The 24,529-nt window shown below is 41.8% G+C and overlaps 1 protein-coding gene across 4 annotated transcripts in view; it reads right to left on the reverse strand.

The window, feature by feature from the left end:
* Window positions 1–411: 411 nt before the first annotated feature.
* The window catches only part of ADNP2 (ADNP homeobox 2), a 32,618-nt gene continuing 8,500 nt past the window's right edge, over window positions 412–24,529 (reverse strand). For all 4 annotated transcript variants that reach the window (XM_027525656.1, XM_027525655.1, XM_027525654.1 and 1 more), the window contains exons 2-4: window positions 22,147–22,267; window positions 9,697–9,786; window positions 412–5,096 (exon numbers count right to left, since the gene is read on the reverse strand). In XM_027525656.1, the coding sequence (XP_027381457.1) occupies window positions 1,854–5,096; window positions 9,697–9,786; window positions 22,147–22,254 (3,441 nt within the window). In that variant the 5' untranslated portion in view covers window positions 22,255–22,267 and the 3' untranslated portion in view covers window positions 412–1,853. The remainder of the gene's footprint in view (window positions 5,097–9,696; window positions 9,787–22,146; window positions 22,268–24,529) is intronic.

Raw genomic sequence — 24,529 nt, forward strand, 5'->3', positions numbered from 1 at the left:
TCTGCCGGAGGGACACAGCCTGGAGAGGATGCAGGGGCCACGGCTGGGAGGAAAGAGGCTGGCGATGCTGCTCTGATCCTGCAATGGACAGGACGGTCAGCCCGACAGACTGACCAGGCCCCAAACGCAAACAGAGCCCCGAAGTCTCACAACTGAAGGAGCGCTGGCCAAGCCACACACATGGCAAGCTGAGCCAGTTGGCACAGAGCTCAGCCTGGAGAAAGGCAACTCCCGGCCACTGTCACACAAAGCAAGGATCTCCAGCCACAGCTACTTCATGACCCTGTAATTCGTCAGCCTTTTGGGGGTGTGCTTATTTTCACAACAACAAATATGGTATCTACTTTCATGTTTAAATTGTTTCTGAATCATCATGATGTTTTAACATTTAAAAGAATTAAACAGTTCTACTTGCAGTGGTATAACAAGTTTTAATTCAAAATAGACACTCTGAAAACAATAAGTAAAAAAAAAAACTTGAACAAGCTCTTTGAATTTACAACAGAGCACACCAACAATCACACACACATCAGTTTCACGATTGCCTCAAAAATGTACGTTACAGCAATGACATGCAAGAATTATTAAAAATCCACGTGGTAGACTGTCGCATCTTCCAAGCACGCGGCACAGGCGCCTCTGCCGTGCATCACCAACACTGCGGCTCAAGGTCAAACAGGCTGGTTTCCATAACTGCTTCTGGTGCTTTAAGTTATTTCAGATTTTGTGGAAAAAACGAGGTCTAGTTGGCCGAAGGACAGTAACACGCTTGATTCCTTAGCAATAGCCCATCCCAGTAACCTGGACACCAGGCTATGGGAAAGCCCATTTTCCCAGAATGAATAAATTTACCTCCAGGAAACTGTCAGATTTAATACACCAACTAGGAGACTAGCTCCAGTCCATACATTTCACCTGTTCCCTGAAAACCTGTTTAAATCTTAGTAGCCACACTCAGGGATCAACATTTTATTCCTGAGTAACACAGACTTTCCCGTTCGCTGGTTTATGAACAGTTAGGTTAGGAGGAGAGCTTGTGTGTGTTTTCAGTGTTTGTTCTAAAGGCACTAAAGATTTATTGTCTTGTCTTTGAATGGAGAAGACATCACCATATCAAAAAGAGGGGAAAAGTCTACAGTAAGAAGTATTTTGTACCTACAGAATTACTTTATTTGTAAAATAACTCTTGATTTAAATACCAGACTTCAGGTTCAGTATATTTTTAACAAATGAAAACATTTGGTTTTCTGAGTTACAATCAAAAACAACTGTTAGGACGTAAACAACTGAAAAAACATAAATCAAAATTATAATCTAATAAGCAAATACCTTACAAGAAGAAATCAGCATAAGTTAATGCAGTGCATCCTTAAGGAACCAGACATGTCACGGAGGCTGCTACTCACTTCTCTAAACATTTACTGTATCATCTGCTGCTACTTGGGAAGCTGAGGGAGAGCAGTTTTAATTTGCAGTTAATCAAGTGTTCTGAAACAAGCTGAAATTTCCTTAAATGAAAAATAAACATATATAGATTTCAGTTTTTATCATACGATACTGACACTACTGGGAAAACAAGGCGTGCATGAATTATCAAAAGATTTAATTTACATGACAGGAAAAAACAAAAAATAATTGTTACAAAATCAAACTGCAGGAAACAAATTTGAAAGAACTATTCACTTCTTTATATAGAAGTCTTTCTGAGCACCTGAAAGAAATCTAAAGAGCAGCATAAAGACCACTGAAATTGATTAGTTCAACATACAGTGAAGAAAATAACATTTTTTAAAATCTCAATTGAAAAAACTGCTATTCATCTAATACTTTAGATTTCCTAACTTTTTTTTTTTTTACAAGTTTTGTGGTTCATGCTCAAAGTTCAATCTGTGTTTAACATTTTTAAGTTCACACATGTCAAAGCCTAAAAGTACAGAAGGCTTGTGATTTTTTATTGCTTTCATGCAAATATACCTTCTTTTTCCAAAAAATGAAGCCACGTCAATTTTCCACACCCATAAGAGTGAGGATAACAATTCTATTTCCTTTTTACTGGGATATGGTCTCTTGTGGAAATAATCCCTAAGAAACTGCTTTTTGTCTTCGTAAGAACGGTCTTCGTACTTTTTAGGATTTAATGCTAAAATCTGAAGAGCGTCGTCACTAACAGGCGGTCCCTCCGTCCTGCCCTCACTCCGCTGCCGTTTAACAGGTGCAGCGCTCGCTGCCTTTTCTGGGGCCGGGTCTGTGTCCGCGTCTATGATGAGGGGCCGCTCCGTGCCATCCCTCTGGTCTTCGGCCCCGGAGTGGCCATCGGGCAGCTTTCTCTTCACTGAGAAGCTGGGGTCGTGGATCACCTCGCCGTTGACTAAAAGCAGCTCGCTGTTCTCCAGGAGGCCGGGCTGGCCCTGCAGGTCAGGGCTACTGTCCTTGGGGGCGCTGCGGCAGCGCAGCAGGTGGATGGCAATGGCTGCCAGCGTCATGTTGCCGGTGTAGACCCCGCAGCAGTGGATGCACTTGAAAGCCGGAGACTTCAGAATCGTGTGGACTGTGGGCGTGATGTGGTGCCTCTCCTTCAGATGCAGCTCGTATGCCTCCGTTGTCACAAAGGTGCCAAAGCAAAAGGGGCAGGTCAACACCTGCTTGCCGGGCCTCCCAGACGCACCCTCAGCCTGGGGCCTCACCTTGATGTACACGGGCACCAGCGACTTGGAGTGTATCCCCGCCAGGATGGCCAGGTAGACCTCCCGCTCGCCCAGCTCCTCCCTGGGCAATATGGTAATAAAGTCAAGGTGGGGAAACAGCAGGTTGCCGTTGGCGTCGATATCCAGTTGAAAACCTTTGTTACTGTAATCCATGGGCAGCTTCTTCTTCCCCAGGTGCATGGTCCGACTGTGCTCTGAGAGGCCTCTGATATCGTGGAAGGTGCACGGGCAGAACAAGCACCCCAGCCCGTGCATCAGTAAGTGATGGATAAGCTCCTCCTCCGAAACTAAGCACTTACAAGACAGACACCGCACTGTCTTCTCTCTCATCCACTTTAAAAACGGCGCACATGCTGCCAGTTTCTCTGGCTCCAGTTTGTCAGCAGCTTTGGATTCACTGTGCTTATGTGCCACTTCCATATGGACCTGGTACACGTTGGAAGGAAAGAGCTCATTGCAAACGGGACAGGTTTTCCATTGCTTGGCCTGTTTGAGCACCTGATTCGCCTCTGCCACAGACGAAGAGGCCTGAACAAACATATTCTGAGTGGCATTTACCACCACGGGAGGGGAGGGCATGCCGGCCATGGAACTGGCCATCTGGGCAGCTGGGCCCGACTGCAGGAGCTGGATGGGCATCTGGGGAGGGGCAACGGTGGCGACGCTTCCAGGGGGCACGGGCAGAGTGACAGACACCGGGGCAAGTGTGTACGTGGGAATGCCATTCACTTGTTTCCCTGTGGGTATGAGTTGTCGGAGAATAGAGCCCGACGTCAGGAAAGTGGTGTTTGGCGAAGCACCGGGTCTAATGGTCTGATTTGCAGGCAGAATGTTGGTATTCACAGACTGATTAAGCTGCAGGACCCCAGGCCTCACTGGCTGGCCCACAGGAAGAACTCCTGACATGACCGGCTGACTGAGCTGAAGAACACCAGAGTTAATGCCCTGGTTCACAGGAAGAACGGCTGATGAGACTGTCTGGTTGGGGGGAAGGAGCCCAGGTGGGACTACCTGGCCAGGCGGGAGCACCCGCAGCGGGACCGTCAGCCCTGTGGGCAGTGCTCCTGAGGGGGCCGTCTGCCCAATGGGGAGCACCCCTGACTGAACCACCTGGCCAGCAGGGAGAACCCCAGAAGTCGCTGTCTGTCCTGAAGGGATGACCCCAGCAGGGGTCACCTGTCCTGCAGGAAGGACCCCTGACGGGACTGTCCGACTCACAGAAATCACCCCTGGTGAGACTGCCTGAAGCACTCCAGGGGTGACAGATGGGTTGACAGGGAGGACCCCAGACCCAACAGGTCTATTCACCGAGAGAACTCCAGGTCCAACTGGCCTGCTTATGGGCCCCACAGGCTGGTTGAGAGGCAAAACCCCCGGGCGGATGGTCTGGTTTATGGGGAGGATACTGGTTCCAACAGACTTATTTACAGGTCCAACCGGCTGACTCAAAGGCAACACAGGAGGGTTTGCTGCCTGATTAAGTGGCACTCCGTGAGACAGAAAGACAGGCTGAGGCGTTGAGGGTGGCAGAGTGAGGCTGCTCTGGCCCACTGGCAGAGGACTAGAGACCAGAGTCATGTGAGGCTGGGCTACCGCGGGCGGAGAGTGGGTGACACTGCCCACAGCCCCCGCACCCACAGTCGCCGGAGGGGCTGCACCCTGAACCGGCTGCACCACGGTCTGGCTCTGGCCATTCTGCGGCAAGGCAAGGTGGAAGCACGGAGAGGAGGCTGGGATGCCTGGAGCACTGCTATTCGGCGGTATGGCCACGTGTGCAGCTGGTTTGGGAGCAATATGCATCTGCTTCAAAAGGCCAGTCTTCTTAATATGTTCTGAGATCACAGACCTAAGCTTGTTCTCCAAATCCCGGTGTATATCGGATGTCAAAATATGATACATTAAAGCGTCCTGGCTGCTGGCATTGGCGTTGCACTTTTTACAGTAATACCTGTCAGACAGGGGCAACTTCTCTGCACAGAGAGTGTCGTCAGCTCCTGGATGCTCACCCATCTCCTCAGTCCTCAGGCCAAAGTAGGAGTTAATTAAGTAGTGAAAATGTGCTACCAGCACATGCTTCTTCATGCTGTAGTACAGAGTGTTTGAAAAGTTACATTTTAAACATGTAAAACTTATCACATCACTCCTAGATGATTTTGTTTCACCTAAAATATTCACTGTGTAATTCTGGACTTTCCGAGCAGGTGCATGAAACATTCTGAAGTGCCTTCCCACAACTCTGGGTTGAGAGGAAAACACGCAGTTTGGGCAAGGGATCACCAGCTCCTGGTCAATTTCATCTTCATGGTAGCGATGTAAATGATTTTTGAATGAAGTAAGCACTTTTGTGGAGTATTTACAGAGGCTACAACAGTATGGTTTTGTTCGATATCTCTGTTAAAAAAAAAAAGTCAAGCACAGTTTAATAAAACTACATAGTTTAATAAAAATCAGATGCTACACAATCTACAGTTAACAAGTAAACGATATTTTTTCTTCTAACTTGCTGGATCTAGGGCTGTGTTGTAAGGAAAAGCAGCTACAGACAACACACATCACAAAACCCTTTTCATTTTCTTCCTAAAACACTTTAAAAATGTAACAACTATTCTCAGCATTTAGGCCATACATACAAACTGCGTTTGGCCCCAAAAACATAGCTACCTGAAACCCATTTCCAAAGCCAGCCATTAAAATCACAAATCTCATTATTTAATCCTATACTCTGAATCAACTGCATCAATTGAACTCAATTCTCAGCAAGAAAAAATTACTTTCTCCCTTTTTTATTCCACTTTTCTTAGTTCCAAGTTGTTTTTACTCCAAATTCTAAAACTTCTGGAATGTTATAACTTAACCAAACTTGATAATTGTTAAACCGATCACCCCTTTCATTTCCCAGATTCCAGAAGACAAATGCACAGTGATAACCACTGAAGACAGAGGAGCTGTGGCTCACTCACTGTGAATAAGCCTGAGGTAAGTTCAAGCCACAGACTGCCACTCTTACAACATGGTATCTCTCTGTAAGGCAAATATGGGGAATTCAACAAGCCTGGGGCATAAGAACAGACATTTGTACAACAGCTGGCCAACTGAGGAGCACAATGTGTTCTAACATCCAGGAAGCCTTGCTGGTCTGACGTGAGAGTAGCATGGCAGGCACCAGATCCCAGAGCTGGAGCACCAGAAAACACTGGGCCTAGTTTCACAAAGCAGGAAGGCCAGGGTGTGGACAGGTTAGACAAGAGGGCAGAGGTCCTCCCGCCCTGCAGCTGTTTCCCGCTGATGCAGTGGCCGCTGGCCACCCCCGTCCTTCCCAGTGCTCGGAGACCACTCACACACACACACATACACATACAAATTCCCCTCCTGTGGGTTTTGTCACTCTCTCTGCTAGTCACACAGTCTTCCTCTTGGGTCACTGATCAGAGAAAGCACCCAAACACATTCAACAACATGTCACTACTGCCTTTTCAGCAATTAAGAAATCCCAGGTTCTGGCATTTCCAGGAGAATCTATAAAAAACCTAGGGGACAGCCAACCACACATCACATTTTAAAAAATATGTTTCACCAATTTGGACACACTTTTTTCTATTTTAATATCTCTGAAATCTGGAAGCACCTTATGCTGTACTTTAGTTTCATTTGTGGTTCATTTAAAATGGAGCATCTTATACTCCAAAAATACTGTATTGAAAAACCAGATACTTAATGAAAATTACACCCAGTTAAAGAGTCAATAGAACTAACAACTTGTTACTATCTGTTAGTACTGAACAGATCTTTGGATCAAGGAAAGATTTCTTAAATAAGACACCATAAATACAATCCATAATAGAAAATACATGCCTCCTGAGAAATCTGTATGCTGATCAAAAAGCAACAGTTAGAACTGGACACAAAACAACAGACTGGTTCAAAATTGGGAAAGGAGTACATCAAGACTGTATATTGTCACCCTCCTTCTTTAACTTCGATGCAGAGTAGTACATCATGCAAAATACCAGACTCGATGAAGCACAAGCTGTAATCAAGGTTGCCAGGAGAAACATCAATAACCTCAGATATGCAGGTGACACACCCTAATGGCAGAAAGCAAACAGGAACTAAACAGCCTCTTGATGAAGGTCAAAGAGGAGTGTAAAAGCTGCCTTAAAACTTAACATTCAAAAAACGAAGATTATGGCATCTGGTCCCATCACTTCATGGCAAATAGATGTGGGGAAAAAAGGGAACAGTGACAGACTTTTATTTTCTTGGGCTCCAAAATCACTGCTGACGGTGACTGCAGCCATGAAATTAAAAACACTTGCTCCTTGGAAGAAAATCTACAACAAACCTAGACATCATATTAAAAAGCAGAGACATAACTTTGCCAACAAAGGTCCGTCTAGTTAAAGCTATGGTTTTTCCAGTAGCCACGGATGGCTGTGAGAGTTGGACCATAAAGAAGGCTGAGCATCAAAGAATTGATGCTTTCAACTGTAATGCAGGAGAAGACTGTTCAGAGTCCCCTGGACTGCAAGGAAATCAAACCAGTCAATCCTAAAGGAAATCAACCCTGAATATTCACTAGAAGGATTGATACTGAAGCTGAAGCTCCAAAACTTTGGCCACCTGATGCAAAGAGCCGACTCACTGGAAAAGACCCCGATGCTCGGAAAGATTGAGGGCAGGAGGAGAAGGGGATGACAGAGGATGAGATTGTTGGATGGCATCATCAACTCAATGGACATGAGTTTGAGCAAACTTTGGGAGATAGTGGAAGGATAGGGAATCCTGGTGTGCTGCAGTCCATGGGGTTGCAAAGAGTCAGACATGATTGAGTGACTGAACAACAGTAGAAAAAAATTATAAACAGGATTTTATCAAAGTAAGAAATCTTCTCTTTGAAAGATACTTTAAAAGACAAAAAGACAAACCACAAGCTAGAAGACAATATTTACAAACCACGTACCTAATAAAGGACTTGTGTCCATAAAACACACTGTGGACATGTTCAAGTCTCAGTAAGGAAACATATGACCCAATTTTTAGAAAACTGGCAAAACATTTAAGAGTAGAATACTTTAAACTAAAGAGGGTATCCAGATGCCACGGAAACACACGTAAAGATGCTCAACACTGTCAGTCACTAGGGAGATGCAAATTAAAACCAGAGAAGACACCACTACAAGCCTATTAAAATGGAAAATAAGCAGTTAAATCCAAAAGCACAAATACCCTGATTGAGTCCAGTGAGGACGCAGAGCAGCCGGGACACACACCACTGGTGGGAAAGCAACATGGTACAGCCACTTTGGAAAACAGTCCGACAGTTTGTTACAGAGATGGACCATATATTGTACAACCCAGCAATCTCACACCTGGCAATTACCCAAGAGACGTGAAAGCAAATGTTTAGAGAAAAACCTGTAAGTCAAAGTTCTAGGAAAGTGATCAATCAGAAGTAACTGGAGGGTGAGACCTTGGTTCACTGTAACAGAAAAATAACTAAGGAGAGAAGCAGAAAGAAGTGGAGTCAGGCATCACGGGCACTGCAGGATGCCTTGTCTCCGAGATCATCCCTGTCTCCCTTCTGCCTAAGGCCACATCTTCAGGTCCCATAACAGCTGGGCTTCATTTCCAACATAACACAAGCATCTCCATCCCAAACCCAGATATCCAGCACATCTCATTTCTCTGCAGCATGAGCCACATAATCCAGCCGAGTAGCACATTCCTGCTGCAGTGGCCGAAAAACTGTCTTTGTTCAAAAATCCTATTTCCCAGACACAAATTAAAGAAGGTTCTCTACAAATACAGAGCAAGGTACTAAAACTAGCACGTAACACAGCCTCTACCATGCCAGGTAACAGTGGTTTATTTTTTCTGAATATGGTACCTATTTAACATATTCAATTTCCACTATTTCACATTGTTATTTAACTTTTTGTGCCCATTCACACACCAAAAAACATAAACTCCCTAAGGAAAAGAACCTTAACTTTCACCTTTTGCATCAAGCACTCAGAAAGTTGTAGCAGGAATTCAAAAAATGTTTCTTGATGAAGAGCATATAATTATACATTATACTGCATATTACATACAATCTTTTAGGAATTCAGATGAGAAAAATCAGACAGGCCTAAGAAAATATTCACGAAGCCAAGGTATTCAAAATAAGGCATATTTGAAAAGCCATGAGCTGTTCTGAGCAGAATAGCCAAATCAGAGCGGTTTCAAGGAATCTTGTGTCTGTTGGTACAGAGGGGAATGTCGGGTCAAGGAAGGGAAGAGACACAGAACAGGCAGAAAGCAGGACTCAAGAGGACAAGGTGACAACAGAAATGTTTACAAATAAAATTCTGACAGAAAAACGACTGACGAGTTACAGAAAGCTTTTTTAAGCCAGAATTCTCAAGGGCTACGCTATTTGGACAAATGGGAGGGGGAGGCAATGAGCAGAGGCTGGTCCCCTTGGGGCAAGCTGCCTGGAGCCGAAGAGGTGCTAACCCAGCGGCTGGGCGGCAGGAAGGTTTTCCAGAGGAAACACTTTACAACGGAGAACTCAGCAGTATGTCACATAGTTTAGTGGGAATCTGCTTAACATTGAGGTTTCAAATTTATTATAAATTGTGTTCCCCGATTCAAACTCCATATTTTTAATTTTTGAAACCAGAATGTATGCTCATACTTGAAGTCATTTCTTTTTACTCAGAATAGTTACATAACTCAAAAGCCCTTCTTATATCAGAGGCACATAATAATAATATAATAATTTCACTGTATCACTTCATCAACTTTATATGCAGAGAACTCTCACAGCATCAACAATCCTGTATTATAAAACATTTAACTTTTTCTACTTCCCTAAATGTTTACATTATACCCCTCCTCATCCCTTTCATTCATCTGCAACCCAGAAACACATGATGTTCCTCAGAACTAAACCAACACTTACCCCACGTTCTGAGGAAACATGAAAATTGGAAATAAAAATACATACCACTTTCTTTCCAGAAGGTTCCCACAGAGAAATATCTCCCCATGATGTGTTATAAAAGTACTTCTCTCCTGGGTCAAAGCCTTTAAGGTCCTTTTAGAAAGGGAGAAAAACAGAGATTATTATGTAATTTCATAAGATAAAGAAGAAGGAACCCAGTGGGATTCTTTGGCCCTGAAGAAATCGACATGCAAGGGGCTTCCCTGGTGGACCAGTGGTCGCAAGTCCCAGCACTCCCACCGCAGGGAGCACAGGTTCAATCCCTGGTCAGGGAAATGAGACACCCTATGCTGCACAGTGCGTAGAAAGGGAGGGAAGGAGATAAAGAAAGAAAGAAAGGGAAATCTACATGGGAAAACTGAAATGAAAATATACCCCATGGCAAACGCTGACAGAGTTCCCATCAAGCTGGAGACCTGGGGAAAATGCTGAAATAATCCAAGTTAATACTACAGCTTCTGTACTTCAGCAGCTGCCTTTCAATTTATGTCAAGTCCTTACAGAGTTTATACTTAGTAAACGTATCTTCTGAGTTTCACAGAGTCTTAAATTCAATACATTTTTTTCTTCCTTTCCCACACTTCTTGTTTGCGCTTCATTAAACTGTCCTATTACAGAGCTGATTTCCTTCCTGGCCACACTTGCTGGGGTGCTGGATTCTTTCCATGTCTTTAGTCTTCCATAAATTCAAAAACATACATAAATATATATATATATGTAGTTTTAAAAATACCATCTTATAAGAAATAAACAGATCAGATTTCCCACAAATAATTTCTGAAAGAGAAAACCCACATGAGCAAACACTGTCTTCCCAGTGTGAGCCCCATGGAGAAGCGTGTCTGGGGTGGGATGATGTGGGCACTCCAAGTGTTGGTAAGAAGTCAGACAGTGAATATGTAAGGCTTAGCCAGCATGCAGTCTGTCTGAAACAACTCCTCAAGCTTACCACTGTGCACAAAAGCAGCCACAGACAGTATGTAAACACAGACAAGCAAAGCTATATTTCAAGAAGTTTATTTACAAAATGGACAGCAAGCCAGATTTGGCCCAGTTTGCCTACCTCTGGTCTAAACACTCAAATAAGAAGTATAGAATGTCAGACTGAGTTAAAAACCACAATCCAATTATATGTTGACTGACTGGTTCAAAATCAGGAAAGGAGTCCAAGGCTGCATACTGTCACCCTGCTTATTTAACTTCTTTGCAGAGTACACCATCCAAAATGCCGGGCTAGATGAATTCACAAACTGGAATCAAGACTGCTGGGATTCATCAACCTCAGATATGTAAATGATACCACTCTAGTGGCAGAAAGTGAAGAAGAACTAAAGAGCCTTTTGATGAGGGTGAAAAAGGAGGGTGAAAAAGCTGGCTTAACACTAAACATTCAAAAAACTAAGATCATGATATCCAGTCCCATCGCTTCATGGCAACTAGAAGGTGAAAAAGTGGAAGCAGTGACAGATTTTACTTTCTTTGGTTCCAAAATCCCTGCAGACGATGACCACAGCCATGAAATTAAAAAGACGCCTGCTCCCTGGAAGAAAATCTACCACAAACCTAGACAACATATTAAAAAGCAGGCATCATCTTGCCAGCAAAGGTCCATTTAGTGAAAGCTATGGTTTTTCCAGCAGTCATGTACGGATGTGAGAGTTGGACCATAAAAAAGGCTGAGCACCAAAGAACTGCTTTCAAATTGTGGTATTGGAGAAGACTATTGAGAGTCCCTTGGACAGCAAGGAGATCAAACCAGTCCTAAAGGAAACCATTTCCTAAAGGAAATCAACCCTGAATATGGAAGGACTGTTGCTGAAGCTCCAATACTTTGGCCAAGTGATACAAAGGGCAGACGCACTGGAAAAGACCCTGATGCTAGGAAAGACTGAGGCAAAAGGGGAAGGGGCTGGCAGAGGATGAGATGGTTAGATAGCATCACCAGCAAGAATTTGAGCAAACTCCAAGAAACAGTGGCGGACAGAGGAGCCTGGCATGTTACAGTCCATGAGGTCACAAAGAGTGAAATACAACTTAAGAGACTGAACAACAGCAACAATTGTATGCTGTCTATAAAAATTTCACTTCAAATACAAAATCACAGAGAGGTCAAAGATAAAAAGAAGGAAATCAATATCATGTGACCACTGGTCAAAAAAAAGCTGATATAAATCACCAATGCCAAAAAGAGAGGGGAGGACTTTTTCTGGTGGCAATCGGATAAGAATCCACCTGCCAATGCAAGGACAGCAGTCCAATCCCTGGTCCAGGAAGATTCCACACGCCAGGGTGCAGCTAAGCCCGCAACCTGCAGCTGCTGAAGCCCTTGCACCTGGAGCCCGTGCTCTGCAGCAAGGGAAGCCACCACAGTGAGAAATCAGCGCCCCGTGACGAAGAAGCCCCCACTCGCCACAGCTAGAGAAAACCTGTGCAAAGCAACGAAAACCCAGAGCAGCCAAAGAATAAACAGAGATACCACTATGGTTCCTACAGATGAGAAAATAATATGAACACCATAATGCCAATAAACTCAACAAATTAAACTGACAAGGACAAATCTCTTAAAAGAGTATGAGAAAAAGCTCACTCAGGAAAATCAGGTAACCCGATAGCCTGATGTCTAGTGTAGAAACTGACTTCATAATTAAAGCCCTTCCCACAAAGGAAGCTCCAATTCCAGACAGCTTCACTGGGAGTTCTACTAAACATGGTATTATCAATTCTACATAGACTCTTCCAGAAAATAAAAAGAAAGAAACAACTCCCAATTCATTTCACAAGGCTGGCCAAGACTTGACAAAGATGTAACAGAAAGTGAAAACTACAGACCATACCCTTCAAGAACATAGATGAAAAATCCTTAACAAAATGTTTGCAAATCAATCCACATACTAAAAAGGACCAAGTGGAATTTATCCCAGGGATAGAGGTTGGTTTAACAATTTTTTTTTCTTAAAAAAAACAAAAATAAAAGTCATGTAATTCACTAGACTAAAAAAAGAAAATTATATTAATATAGAGAAGTCATCTGACAAAATTCAACCATCAGTCAATAATTTCTGCTCTCAGCAAAGTAAGAATAAGGATCTTTCTCAACCTGAAAAGGGGATCTCCCAAAAACATGTAGCTAACAACTATGCTGCAGGGTAACATAAAGAACATTCTTACATCTATTTTAGGCTTCATTTCAAAAATTTTTTGAAAACCAACACTATCGAAAGGTAGTGAGGATGTGGAGCAAGGGAAACCCTCCCCACTGCTGTCAGGAGTGTGAAATCACACTACTACTTTGGATAATACCAAATCTAGATACTTATCCAAGAAATACCAAAACAGCTGTCCACAAAAAAACACTTTTATAAGAATATTTGAAAAAAAAAGTGCTAGTTGCTTAGCTGTGCCGGCTCTTTGCAACCCCACCAGGCTCCTCTGTCCATGGGATTCTTCAGGCGATACTGGAGTGGGCAGCCATTCCCTTCTCCAGGGGACCTTCCCAACCCAGGATCAAAACCACATCACCTGCAGGCAGATTCTTTACTGTCTGAGCCACCAGGGAAGCCCTCTAAGAATATTTATAAGAACCTTACTCATAATAACCCCAAACCAGAAACGGCCTAGGTGTTCACATTAGAAGAATCAATAACAAACTACTCACAGAATGGGATTCTCCTCAGCAACAAAAACGAGCAGCTACAGAGAAACAACACAGAAGAATCTTCCCCAGGAGCACCTATTATTTCACTCATATAACACATCAGCCAGGCAAATCTCATCCACAGCGAAAATCTTCAGCATGATGGTAACCGGTAGGGTGGGGTGGGGTCTGACTGCCACACCAGGCCCTGTGCCCTGACAGGGGCTTGTACTGCATGAATCAGTGCATTTCCAAACCCATCAACTGGAGACGGCTACGGTGCATCTCACAAACATATAAATTCCCCTCCCACTAAAAGCTGTAAAGAAATACTAAACTTGTGTTAACGATACACCTATGCTGTAAGAGTTTAAGGGCAAATTTATCAATGCCTGAAACTTAGAAATGCATCCAAGTATAAGATAGAAGATGTTCCCTGGTGGTCCAATGGCTAATACTCTGCACTCCCAGTGCATGGGGCCTGGGTTCAATTCCTGGTCAGGGAACTAGATCCCACATGCTGACACTAAAGATCCCACATGTTGCAACTAAAACCCAGTGCAGCCGAACAGATAATTTTTTGTTTAAATAAGGTTGAATGATGGGTGTATATACATACGTGTGTTAATTTTATAGAATTTAAAAAAAAATAAAAATAAAAATTAAAAAAAATTTATAGAATTTAGGTGGGAGGTACATGGGTTTTCATGGTACAATCCTTTCAGTACTTCTATAGGCTTCAATTTTTCATAAGAAAATACTGGAAAAGGAAGAAGTAAGCAGTAATGTTCTATAGCAGGAGATGAGAAGGGTTTAAGGGAAGAAGTGCTTTCCACTGTCAGATGCAGGGAAAAAAGAGCTAGTATGGGCTTCCCTGGTGGCTCAGTGGTAAAGAATCCACCTGCCAAGCAAGAGACATAGGTTCAATCCCTGGGTCAGGAATATCCCCTGGAGGAGGAAATGGCAACCCATTCCAGTGTTCTTGCCTAGGAAATTCCTAGGAAATCCCTAGACAAAGGAGCCTGGTGGGCGACAGTCCATGGGTCAGAAAGGAGTCAGATTCAACTTGTGACTAAAGAACAAGAAAACCCAATTATTAGGAAATAAACAGATTAACTATTTCAATATTTCTTGTAGATTAAGATACCTGGTGTTCACAACTGAACAGTTTGCTGGCTGCACACCAAAATTAAAACAACCTGAGAACTGAACAAAGATACAAAAAGAGATAATCAAAGAAACCAAAAGTTGTTTCTTTGAAAAGATCAACAAAATTTACAAATGTTTAGCTAGACTGACAGAAAAAAGAGAGAAGATAAAAATAAGTAAAACCAGAAATGAAAGTGGGTGTTTTACAACTGACCTTACAGAAATCAAAGGATTAGATGAAAATACTAGCAACAACTGTATACAAACAAAATAGATAAACTAAATGAAATAGACAAACTCCTAAAAACACACTAATTATCCAAACTTATTCAAGAAATAGAAAATTTCAACAGACCTATAACAAGTAGAGATCGAATCAAAAGGCATAATCAAAAATATCAAAACAAAGAAAAGTCCAGGGCCAGATGGCTTCACTGATTAATTCTACCAAATATTTAAAGAAGAATTAACACCAGTTCTTCTCAAACTCTTCTTCCCACAACAGAAGAGGAGGTAACACTTCCTAATTCATTTTACATGGCCAGCATTATCCTAATAACAGAGCTAGAGACATCACAAGAAGAGAAAATTACAAATATTCTTTATGAATAAAAATGAAAACTACATAACGGATACTAAGGAACAAAACCCTAGAGTGATTACAGATTATACACTATGACCAAGTGGGATTTATATCAGGAATGCCAGCAGAGGCAGCATAAGAAAATCTACCAGTGTAATATACCAAAGATAACAGAACAAAGGGGAGAAAACCCCACACAACTACTTCAAGTGGCAGAGAAAGCATCTGATAAAATCCAACATCATTTCATGATTAAGAAAACACTCAGAAAACTAGAACAGAACTTTCTCAGCATGACAAAGGCACTGATGGACACCATGACACTCAACAGTGAGAGACGGAAAGCGTTCCCCCAACACTGCGAACAAGACAAGGACGCCTGCTTTCACCACTGCTATTCAGTATTGTCCTGGAGTCCTAGCCAGAGCTCTTAGACAAGAAAAACAAATAAAAGGTATCTACATTGAAAGGGAAGAAGTATAACTTTCTATTCACAGGTGATACGATCCTATTAAGAATCCAAAGTGGGGCTTCCCTTGTGGCTGCCAATGTAAGAGACATGGGTTCAATCCCTGATCCAGGAAGATCCCACATGCCAAGGAGCAAATAAGCTCGTGTGCCACAACTACCGAGCCTGTGCTCCAGAGCCCGAGAGCCGCAAATACTGAGCCATGTGCTACAGCTACTGAAGCCCCAGCACCTGGGAGCCCATGCTCTCCAACAAGATCAGACGCCACAATGAGAAGCCCGTGCACCACAACTAGAGAGCAGTCCCCACTCTCTGAAACTGGAGAAAATCCGTGTGCAACAGTGAAGACCCAGCACAGCCAAAAAAAAGAATCCAAAAGAAGCTACCAGAGGTAATAATAAATTCAGTAAAAATGCCGGGTACAAAATGAACATACATAAGTTAGTTGTTTTTTATACACCTGTAATGAAAAATCTGAAAATGAATTAAGATAACAATTTCATTTACAATACCATCTAAAATAATAAAATGCCTAGGTATAAATATAACCAAGGAGATAGGTGAAAGCCTTGTAGACTGAAAACTACAAACATTATTGAAAGACATTAAAGACCTAAATAAATAGAAACACATCCTTTATTCATGGGTAGGAATACTGCCAAGATGTCAATACTATCCAGCATGATCTACAATATAATCCCAATCAAAATTCCAATAGTCTGGCAGAAACAGAAACTCCAATCCTTAAGTTCATATGGAAGTGAAAGGGGCCCCTAACAGCCTAAACAATATTGGGGGAAAGAAAAAACAAAGAAGTTGAAGAACTCACACTTTCCAACTTCAAAACTTAACACAAAACTATGGTAATCAAAACACTGTAATACTATTGTAAGGAAAAACATACAGATTAATGAAAGAGAACTGAGAGTTCATAAATAAATCCATGTAGCTATGGCCAAATCATTTTCTACAAAGCTACCAATTCCATTCAATGGGGGAAAATTAGTGAAATAAATGGCTCTGGAACAACTGGATTTCCACATGCAAAAGAATGAAGTTGGACCCTTGCAACACACCATATACAAAATTAATACAGATCAACAATCTAAACAAAAAGAACTACAACCGTAATACTCTTAGAAGAAAACACAGAAAAATTTTAACTTGAATCTGGCAATGGCTTCTTAGATACAACATAGAAAGCACTGCAAACACACAAACAGGACTCCATCAAAATATAAAACTTTAGTGCATCAAAAGATATTAAGAAAGTAAAAAGAGAATGGGAGAAAACATCTACAAATGGGAAAAAACATCTACAAATCATACCTAATAAGGGTTTAATATCCAGAGTACATAAAAAACTACATCTCAGCAACAAAAGGACAAACAATCTGATTTAAAAATGAACAAGACTTGAAAGCAAATCTCCAAAGATATCCAAATGGCCAATAAGTACATGAAAAAATGCTCAACATCATTAGTGGCCACAGTGGCGAGGGAGGGAGGGAGAGAAAGAGGACGAGAGAAAAAGAACAAACAGCAAGGCTGTGGCTAAACTGGACCCCTCATGCATGGCTGGTGGGAACTGAAAAGGGTACAGCCACTTTGGAAAGTTAGGTGGGTCCTCATAAAAGCTAAACAATTATTACATGATCCAGCAAAAAAATGAAAACAGGGCCTCAAACAGACACATATGAGCCAAAGTTCACTACAGCATTATTCACAATAGCCAAAAGACAAAATCAACCCTAGTGTCTATCAACAGATAAACTGATAAAATGCAATATGTGGTTATATAACGGACTGCTGCTGCTGCTGCTGCTGCTGCTAGGTCGCTTCAGTTGTGTCCGACTCTGTGCAACCCCATAGATGGCAGCCCACCAGGCTCCCCCATCCCTGGGATTCTCCAGGCAAGAAAACTGGAGTGGGTTGCCATTTCCTTCTCCAATGCATGAAAGTGAAAAGTGAAAGTGATGTCACTCAGTCGTGTCCGACCCTCAGCGTTCCCATGGACTGCAGCCTTCCAGGCTCCTCCGTCCATGGGATCTTCCAGGCAAGAGTACTGGAGCGGGGTGCCATTGCCTTCTCCTCGCTTGGCCATAGAAGGACTAACATATTGACACGTGCCACAACATGAACCTCAAAAACATTAAGTAAAATAAGCAAGTCACAAAAGATCCAATATTGCAGGCTCCACTCACATGAAATATCTTTAACAGACAAATCTATGGAGACATATAGTAGATTACAGGTTATCAGGGGCTGTGGTGGGAGCATAGGGATTTATTACTTAAGAGTTTCTGTTTGAGATGATAACAACTAGATGGTGGAATCTAGTTGCAAAACAGTGTGAATGTAATTAATGGTACTGAATTGTACACTTAAAAATGGCTAAATGGGCAATTCCCCTGGTGGTCCAGTGATTATAACTCGGAGATTTCAACACTACAGCCAGGGTTCAGTCCCTGGTCAGAGAAATAAGATCCCACAAGTCACACAGCAATGGCAATTTCATGTTAATATCTTACTTTTATAAAAAATTTCTAAGTACACTTGGAAGATTTAAGGGGAAAAGAGATTAAAATAGTTCATTACTTATCTTATACTGATTACATATTGAAATAATATTTGTAACATATGAGGCTAAATAAACTAAATTATTAAATTAAAAAAATAAAGAACTGGAAAAGTCTTTGCCAACACCAAAGAGGCGCTGCAACCACTGCAGGTGCACAGGGTCCTGTGTTCAGACAGGTCAGTGCAGGGTGAGTCCCTGCTATCACCATTTTTAAAATGTTGATAAGTTAACTCTGAATTTGTTTTATGACGTGAAGTCTGACAGGACAACGAAGCGCACACCAGGGGCTTGAAGCTTCAGCTCACACACGGTCCCACCACCACTGTTTCTGGGACAGAGCCTGTCCCTGCTCTCGGTCCCCATACCCTCCAATGCTCCCCTCTCCCACAACCACTCTGAGACTCTCGCCCACCACCTGGGGCAAGAGCTGAGCTATCAGGAGGTCCACATTCCACAGTCACCCTGCTAAAAGCCAGGTTCAGACTTGGGGAGAGGAGGAGGCAAGGTGGTCACCAGCCTCACCCTGGGCTGGCAGCACCACGGTGTTTGGCAGATAACTTGGCACCTAGAGCCCACTCTGAATCCAAGTACCAGAAGCATCCTGGCTCAGAAGCTGAAATCACGTGGGAGCTATCATCTGCCTGGGACAGCACACTTCCCCACATTTTCGTTTTGCACAGGGCCCTTCAAAGTATCTAGCTAGCCTTTAATACAGAGAAGGCAATGGTACCCCACTCCAGTACTCTTGCCTGGAAAATCCCATGGACGGAGGAGCCTGGTAGGCTGCAGTCCATGGAGTCGCTAAGAGGCAGAAACGACTGAGCGACTTCACTTTCACTTTTCCCTTTCATGCACTGGAGAAGGAAATGACAACCCACTCCAGTGTTCTTGCCTGGAGAACCCCAGGGACGGGGGAGCCTGGTGGGCTGCCGTCTATGGGGTCGCACAGAGTTGGACACGACTGAAGTGACTTAGCAGCAGCAGCAGCCTTTACTATAACGGATCAAATGTTGTTAACTTGCACATGTATACCTGTGATGGATTCATTTTGATATTTGGCAAAACTAATACAATTATGTAAAGTTTAAAAATAAAATAGAATTTAAAAAAAAAATAAAATAAAAAAATAAAAAATTACTTCATCTCCCTAGGGGAAAAAAAAAAAAAGAACCTCTTCAAGATACTTTAAGGAGTTGCAGGGTTTAGATCTACTTTTAGAAAAGGAGATAAGGTTCGTGGAAGAGCTTATTTTCCCTCAGGTTTACTTTCAGCCAGGTTTCTGACAAGAACTGTACAGCCTATGATTTGAGGTCCTAACTCTTAGGATGAATGGAGTCATATACACTTTGGAACTCCAAGAAGGCAGAGTGAATTCTCACTATGAAGTCTGAAATGCTGGATAAGGAAACAGAAAGGACCCTGACAGGTGTCAGATAAACGTCCTCCTGTTTCATTTGGTCAGTGTTGGTTTTCATCACTTTTAACCAAGAACTCTAATTACTACAATGGATTAAGAGTAAGTACATTTGACATTAAAAAGTTCTTAATGTGGGATTCAGTGAAAAGAAAACACAAAGCCAACACATGGTTAGAGCATGTTCTGTCTCTAAAAATCTGAAAAGGTATTAATATAACAATGTTTACCATGGAGATTCTAAGGTAACAGCGTACAAGCGAGTCATTTTTTTCTCTATGTTTCTATGTATATTTTCTAATTTTTCTATAATGAACTTTTATATTGCTTGAGTTTTCAGAAAGTCTGCAAAATATAAGACCAACTACAAATTAATAAAAACAAAATTTCCCCCCAAAAGAATTAGTAAAATTTAACCCAATAGTTAATTAACTAAAAATACTGGTATGCCATTCAAATGTCTTACTTTTCTTTTGTGAAATATACATACATCTGTGTCAGCATAGTCTTGGAAAGAAAAAGTTAACAGTCTTGAACAAATTGAGATGAGTAAACAATCTTAGACTGACTAAGGAAGCAAGTTAGTGAGGAATGTCCAGTTTTATGCAATGTCAAAATCAAAGGACTCCAGGATGAAAAACTGTAGTTGTTACTGACATTTTATCTAAATAAAACACTAAGTTTATAACAGAATTCTATTTTAAAAGTGAATTCACATTAAAGGAGACTAAAGAGAGATGACAACCAAAGGCAATACCTGACCTCAGGGACACATAAACAAACAGCATCAGGTATTATGAGAGGTTTGGAGAAAAACAGAGCAGGTAAGATAATGAAGTGGAAAGAGCAGAATTTTAGGGGGAAGATTTTTCTGGGGCAGCAACGTTTGACAAGCAAACTACTTGAGATCTTTTCTTCAGAAAGTTTACTTTAAAGCAAAAATCAATTCTGACCATTAATGAGAATCCTGGTAATTATTAGTCTTTCAGCCCTTTTTTATAAATAAAATCAATCTGGTTCAAAGTCTGAGATTTAAAAATTAAGAAACTGATCTCTTCCTGGGCCAGTAATATCTTGAATCAAATTATTCACAACTCTGAAAAATTCAAAGCAGACACAGTCCCTATTTTCAGTAGTTATGAATTAAACATGCACAGAATGGCTATAAAGCTACATAGCAAGCTTTATTTAACAATTTTTATTTCTTTATGCCAGCCATATATTCTCAAGTTATAATATTATATGAGAACAGAGTTCATCATAAAGAATGTGACTGTGACTTTAATTTTTTCAACTTTTGTAAGACTGCATGTATTAAATTCACAAATCAAAAAAGACAAAAGAAAACAAACAACCCTACTGTACAAGTATGCATCCCCGTTTGGGATTACTCTAATACTGAAAAACTGATTTAGTCTTTTTCTGTTAAAAAAATTTAAGTAATTCAACATATTCCCCTCAAAGATCAAAAACAAATATATGCTGCAACTAACGGCTGTATATTGTCACCCTGCTTATTGAACTTCTATGCAGAGTACATCATGAGAAACGCTGGGCTGGAGGAAGCACAAGCTGGAATCAAGATTGCCGGGAGAAGTATCAATAACCTCAGATATGCAGATGACACCACCCTTATGGCAGAAAGTGAAGAGGAACTAAAAAGCCTCTTGATGAAAGTGAAAGAGGAGAGTGAAAAAGTTGGCTTAAAGCTCAACATTCAGAAAACTAAGATCATGGCATCTGGTCCCATCACTTCATGGGAAATAGATGGGGAGACAGTGGAAACAGTGTCAGACTTTATTTTTGGGGGCTCCAAAATCACTGCAGATGGTGACTGCAGCAATGAAATTAAAAGACGCTTACTCCTTGGAAGGAAAGTTATGACCAACCTAGATAGCATATTCAAAAGCAGAGACATTACTTTGTCAACAAAGGTCCATCTAGTCAAGGCTATGGTTTTTCCAGTGGTCATGTATGGATATGAGAGTTGGACTGTGAAGAAAGCTGAGTGCCGAAGAATTGATGCTTTTGAACTGTGGTGTTGGAGAAGACTCTCGAAGAGTCCCTTGGACTGCAAGGAGATCCAACCAGCCCATCCTAAAGGAGATCAGCCCTGGGCGTTCATTGGAAGGACTGATGCTAAAGCTGAAAGTCCAATACTTTGGCCACCTGATGCAGACAGCTGTCTCATTTGAAAAGACCCTGATGCTGGGGAAGATTGAGGGCAGGAGGAGAAGGGGACGACAGAGGATGAGATGGCTGGATGGCATCACCGACTCAATGGACATGGGTTTGGGTGGACTCCGGGAGTTGGTGATGGACAGGGAGGCCTGGTGTGCTGCGGTTCATGGGGTCGCAAAGAGTCGGACATGACTGAGCAACTGAACTGAATGACCCTCTTAAAGTAACTAAAAACTGGAGCCTAAAGCAGTCACTTTAAACCATAAAGACATAAATAAAAAGGAATGCTGTTCCTGGGCCTCATTTTAAGAGGCAGAACTTTCCACCTTGAAGCATCTGACCTGTTCGAAGTCCCGTTCAGAGTCCCACTCAAAGAGTCCCCCTCAGCCCAGGGCTTCCGGGGTTACTGTCTTCTCTTCAACCATTACGCGTGTCCTCTTACCTTCAGCAGCTCCTTGCAGCTGTCAAGCCCAATGTCCACAAGAATGCTTTTCACCTTTTTCCGTACCTTCCTGATGTTGTCAAGATTCTCCACGGGAATTTGAAACATTTTTGAAATTTTCCTTTAAAGGAAAGAAAACAAAATTATAATAAGTGTATACACACACAGACACACACACACACACACACACACACACACACACACACAAGGCGCTAGTGGTAAAGAACCCGCCTGCCAATGCAGGAGACATAAGAGACATGGGTTCGTTCCCTGGGTCAGGAAGATCCCCTGAAGGAGGGCATGGCAGCCCACTCCAGTATTCTTGTCTGGAGAATCCCATGGACAGAGGAGCCTGGTGGGCTATAGTCCATAGGGTCAAAAAGAGCCAGACACAACTGAAGCAACTTAGCACGCATCCATATATACACACATACATGTATGTGCATAAAATTTTTAAAAACAGGGTAGGTAAAGAAAGCAGAGTAATTTTCAACAAATTATTCTGGGACAATTAGATTTCCACAATCAAAGAATAAGTTGGATTCTTTCCTATTAGTATACACAAAAATTAATTCAAAATGAGTCCTATACATCCATGCACAAGTGAAAACTTCAAAACTCTCAGAAGATAACACAGGCATAAATTTTCATGACATTGGACTTGGCAACAGGTTCTCAGATATGATATCATAAAACACTAGGAACAAGAGAAAAAGTAGCTAAGTTGGACTTCATCAAAATGAAAAACGTACATGCTTCAAAGAAAACCATCAAAAAAATGAAAAGAGAATCCACAACATGGGAGAAAACATTTGTAAATCTTATTTCTGATAAGGAACTTATATCTAGAATATATAAAAAAATCTCCGATGACAATAATTAAAGAACAAATATGCCAACTTAAAAACAGGAAAAGGATCTGGATATTTCTACAAAGACAATATACAAATGGCTATTAAGAACTTAAGAATATGCTAGGCAACATTAGCTATGGGGAAAAGCAAATAGAAACCATCATGAGATAACTCGTCACACCAACTAGAATGGCTGTCAATCTTAAAAGAAGTAGCAGTAACAGTGCTGGCACGGATGTGAAGAAAGTAGATCCCCCATACACTGCTGGCAGTAATGGCAGAAAAATGGTGCAGCCGGTCTGGGAAAGTCCAGCAGGTCCTCAAGGATTAAACATGTAAGTACCATATGAACCAGCAATACCACTTGAGAGAAATAAAAAACCTGCATCCAAACAAAAGCCTGAACAAGAACGTTCACAGCACCATTACTTGTAACAGTCAAAAACTAAAAAGCGCAAATGTCCATCAACTGATAGATACATAAAATGTGTGTATCGGAAGAATGGAATATTATTTGGCCATAAAAAGTGAAGTACTGATGCATGTTACACTGATAACCCTTGGGAAATATTATTCTAAGTGAAAGGCATCAGACACAAAGGACCACATATTATATGATTCAATTGATAGGAAATGTCCAGAATAGACAAAATTTACAGAGACAAAAAGGAGAACATTGGTTGCTTAGGGGCTGAGGAGAATGGAAGGTGATGGCTAAGTTTCTTTCTGGAACAGTGACAATGTCCTAAATCGACTGTGGTGATGTTATGCACAACTCTGTGAATGTGCTAAATAAAAACCACTGACTGTACACTTTAAGCAAATGAACTGTACGGAATGTAAATTACATCTCAGTAATGCTGCTTTTGGGCTTTTCTAGTAGATCAGTTGGTAAAGAACTTGCCTACAATGCAGGAGACCCAGGTTTGATTCCTGAGTTGGGAAGATCCCCTGGAGAAGGAAATGGCACCCCACTCCAGTATTCTTGCCTGGAGAATCCCATGGACAGAGGGGTCTGGTGGGCTACAATCCATAGGGTCGCAAGAGTTGGACACATCTTAGCAACTAAACCACCACCAACTCTGCTTTTAAAATATCTGAAAAGGCATAAAATTAAAACAAATCCTGTGGTAGCTGACCAGGATAAAAGGTACAGCTGTGACCTTATTATCTGTAATAAATACGGATTCTAAAAATATATATTTGTTAATGTGTATGTGTATATTGTACAGCTCAGGCCACTGCAAGAGCCTGGAAGTAGTTACACACCAGTAGCAGACCACGCCTTGGGCTCAAATCATCCTTTCTAAATATCACTTTCCCTTAAAAGGAAGCAGGGCTCCTTGCAAAAATGGCTGATTTCAGGGCTGGAGCACGGAAGAGACAAAATGATCCTAGAATGTCTTCTGCCAGAAAATAAAGGAGTTGCTCAGAAAACGGGGAGACGTGTCAAAAGTACTCAAGTCAGCTTGAAGAAGTTTCCACAAGCCAAGTATGTGACAATGTGGGTACCAAATAAATGACAGTAA

The sequence above is a fragment of the Bos indicus x Bos taurus genome, chromosome 24 (assembly GCF_003369695.1).
Source record: "Bos indicus x Bos taurus breed Angus x Brahman F1 hybrid chromosome 24, Bos_hybrid_MaternalHap_v2.0, whole genome shotgun sequence".
Classification (NCBI taxonomy): Eukaryota; Metazoa; Chordata; class Mammalia; order Artiodactyla; family Bovidae; genus Bos; species Bos indicus x Bos taurus.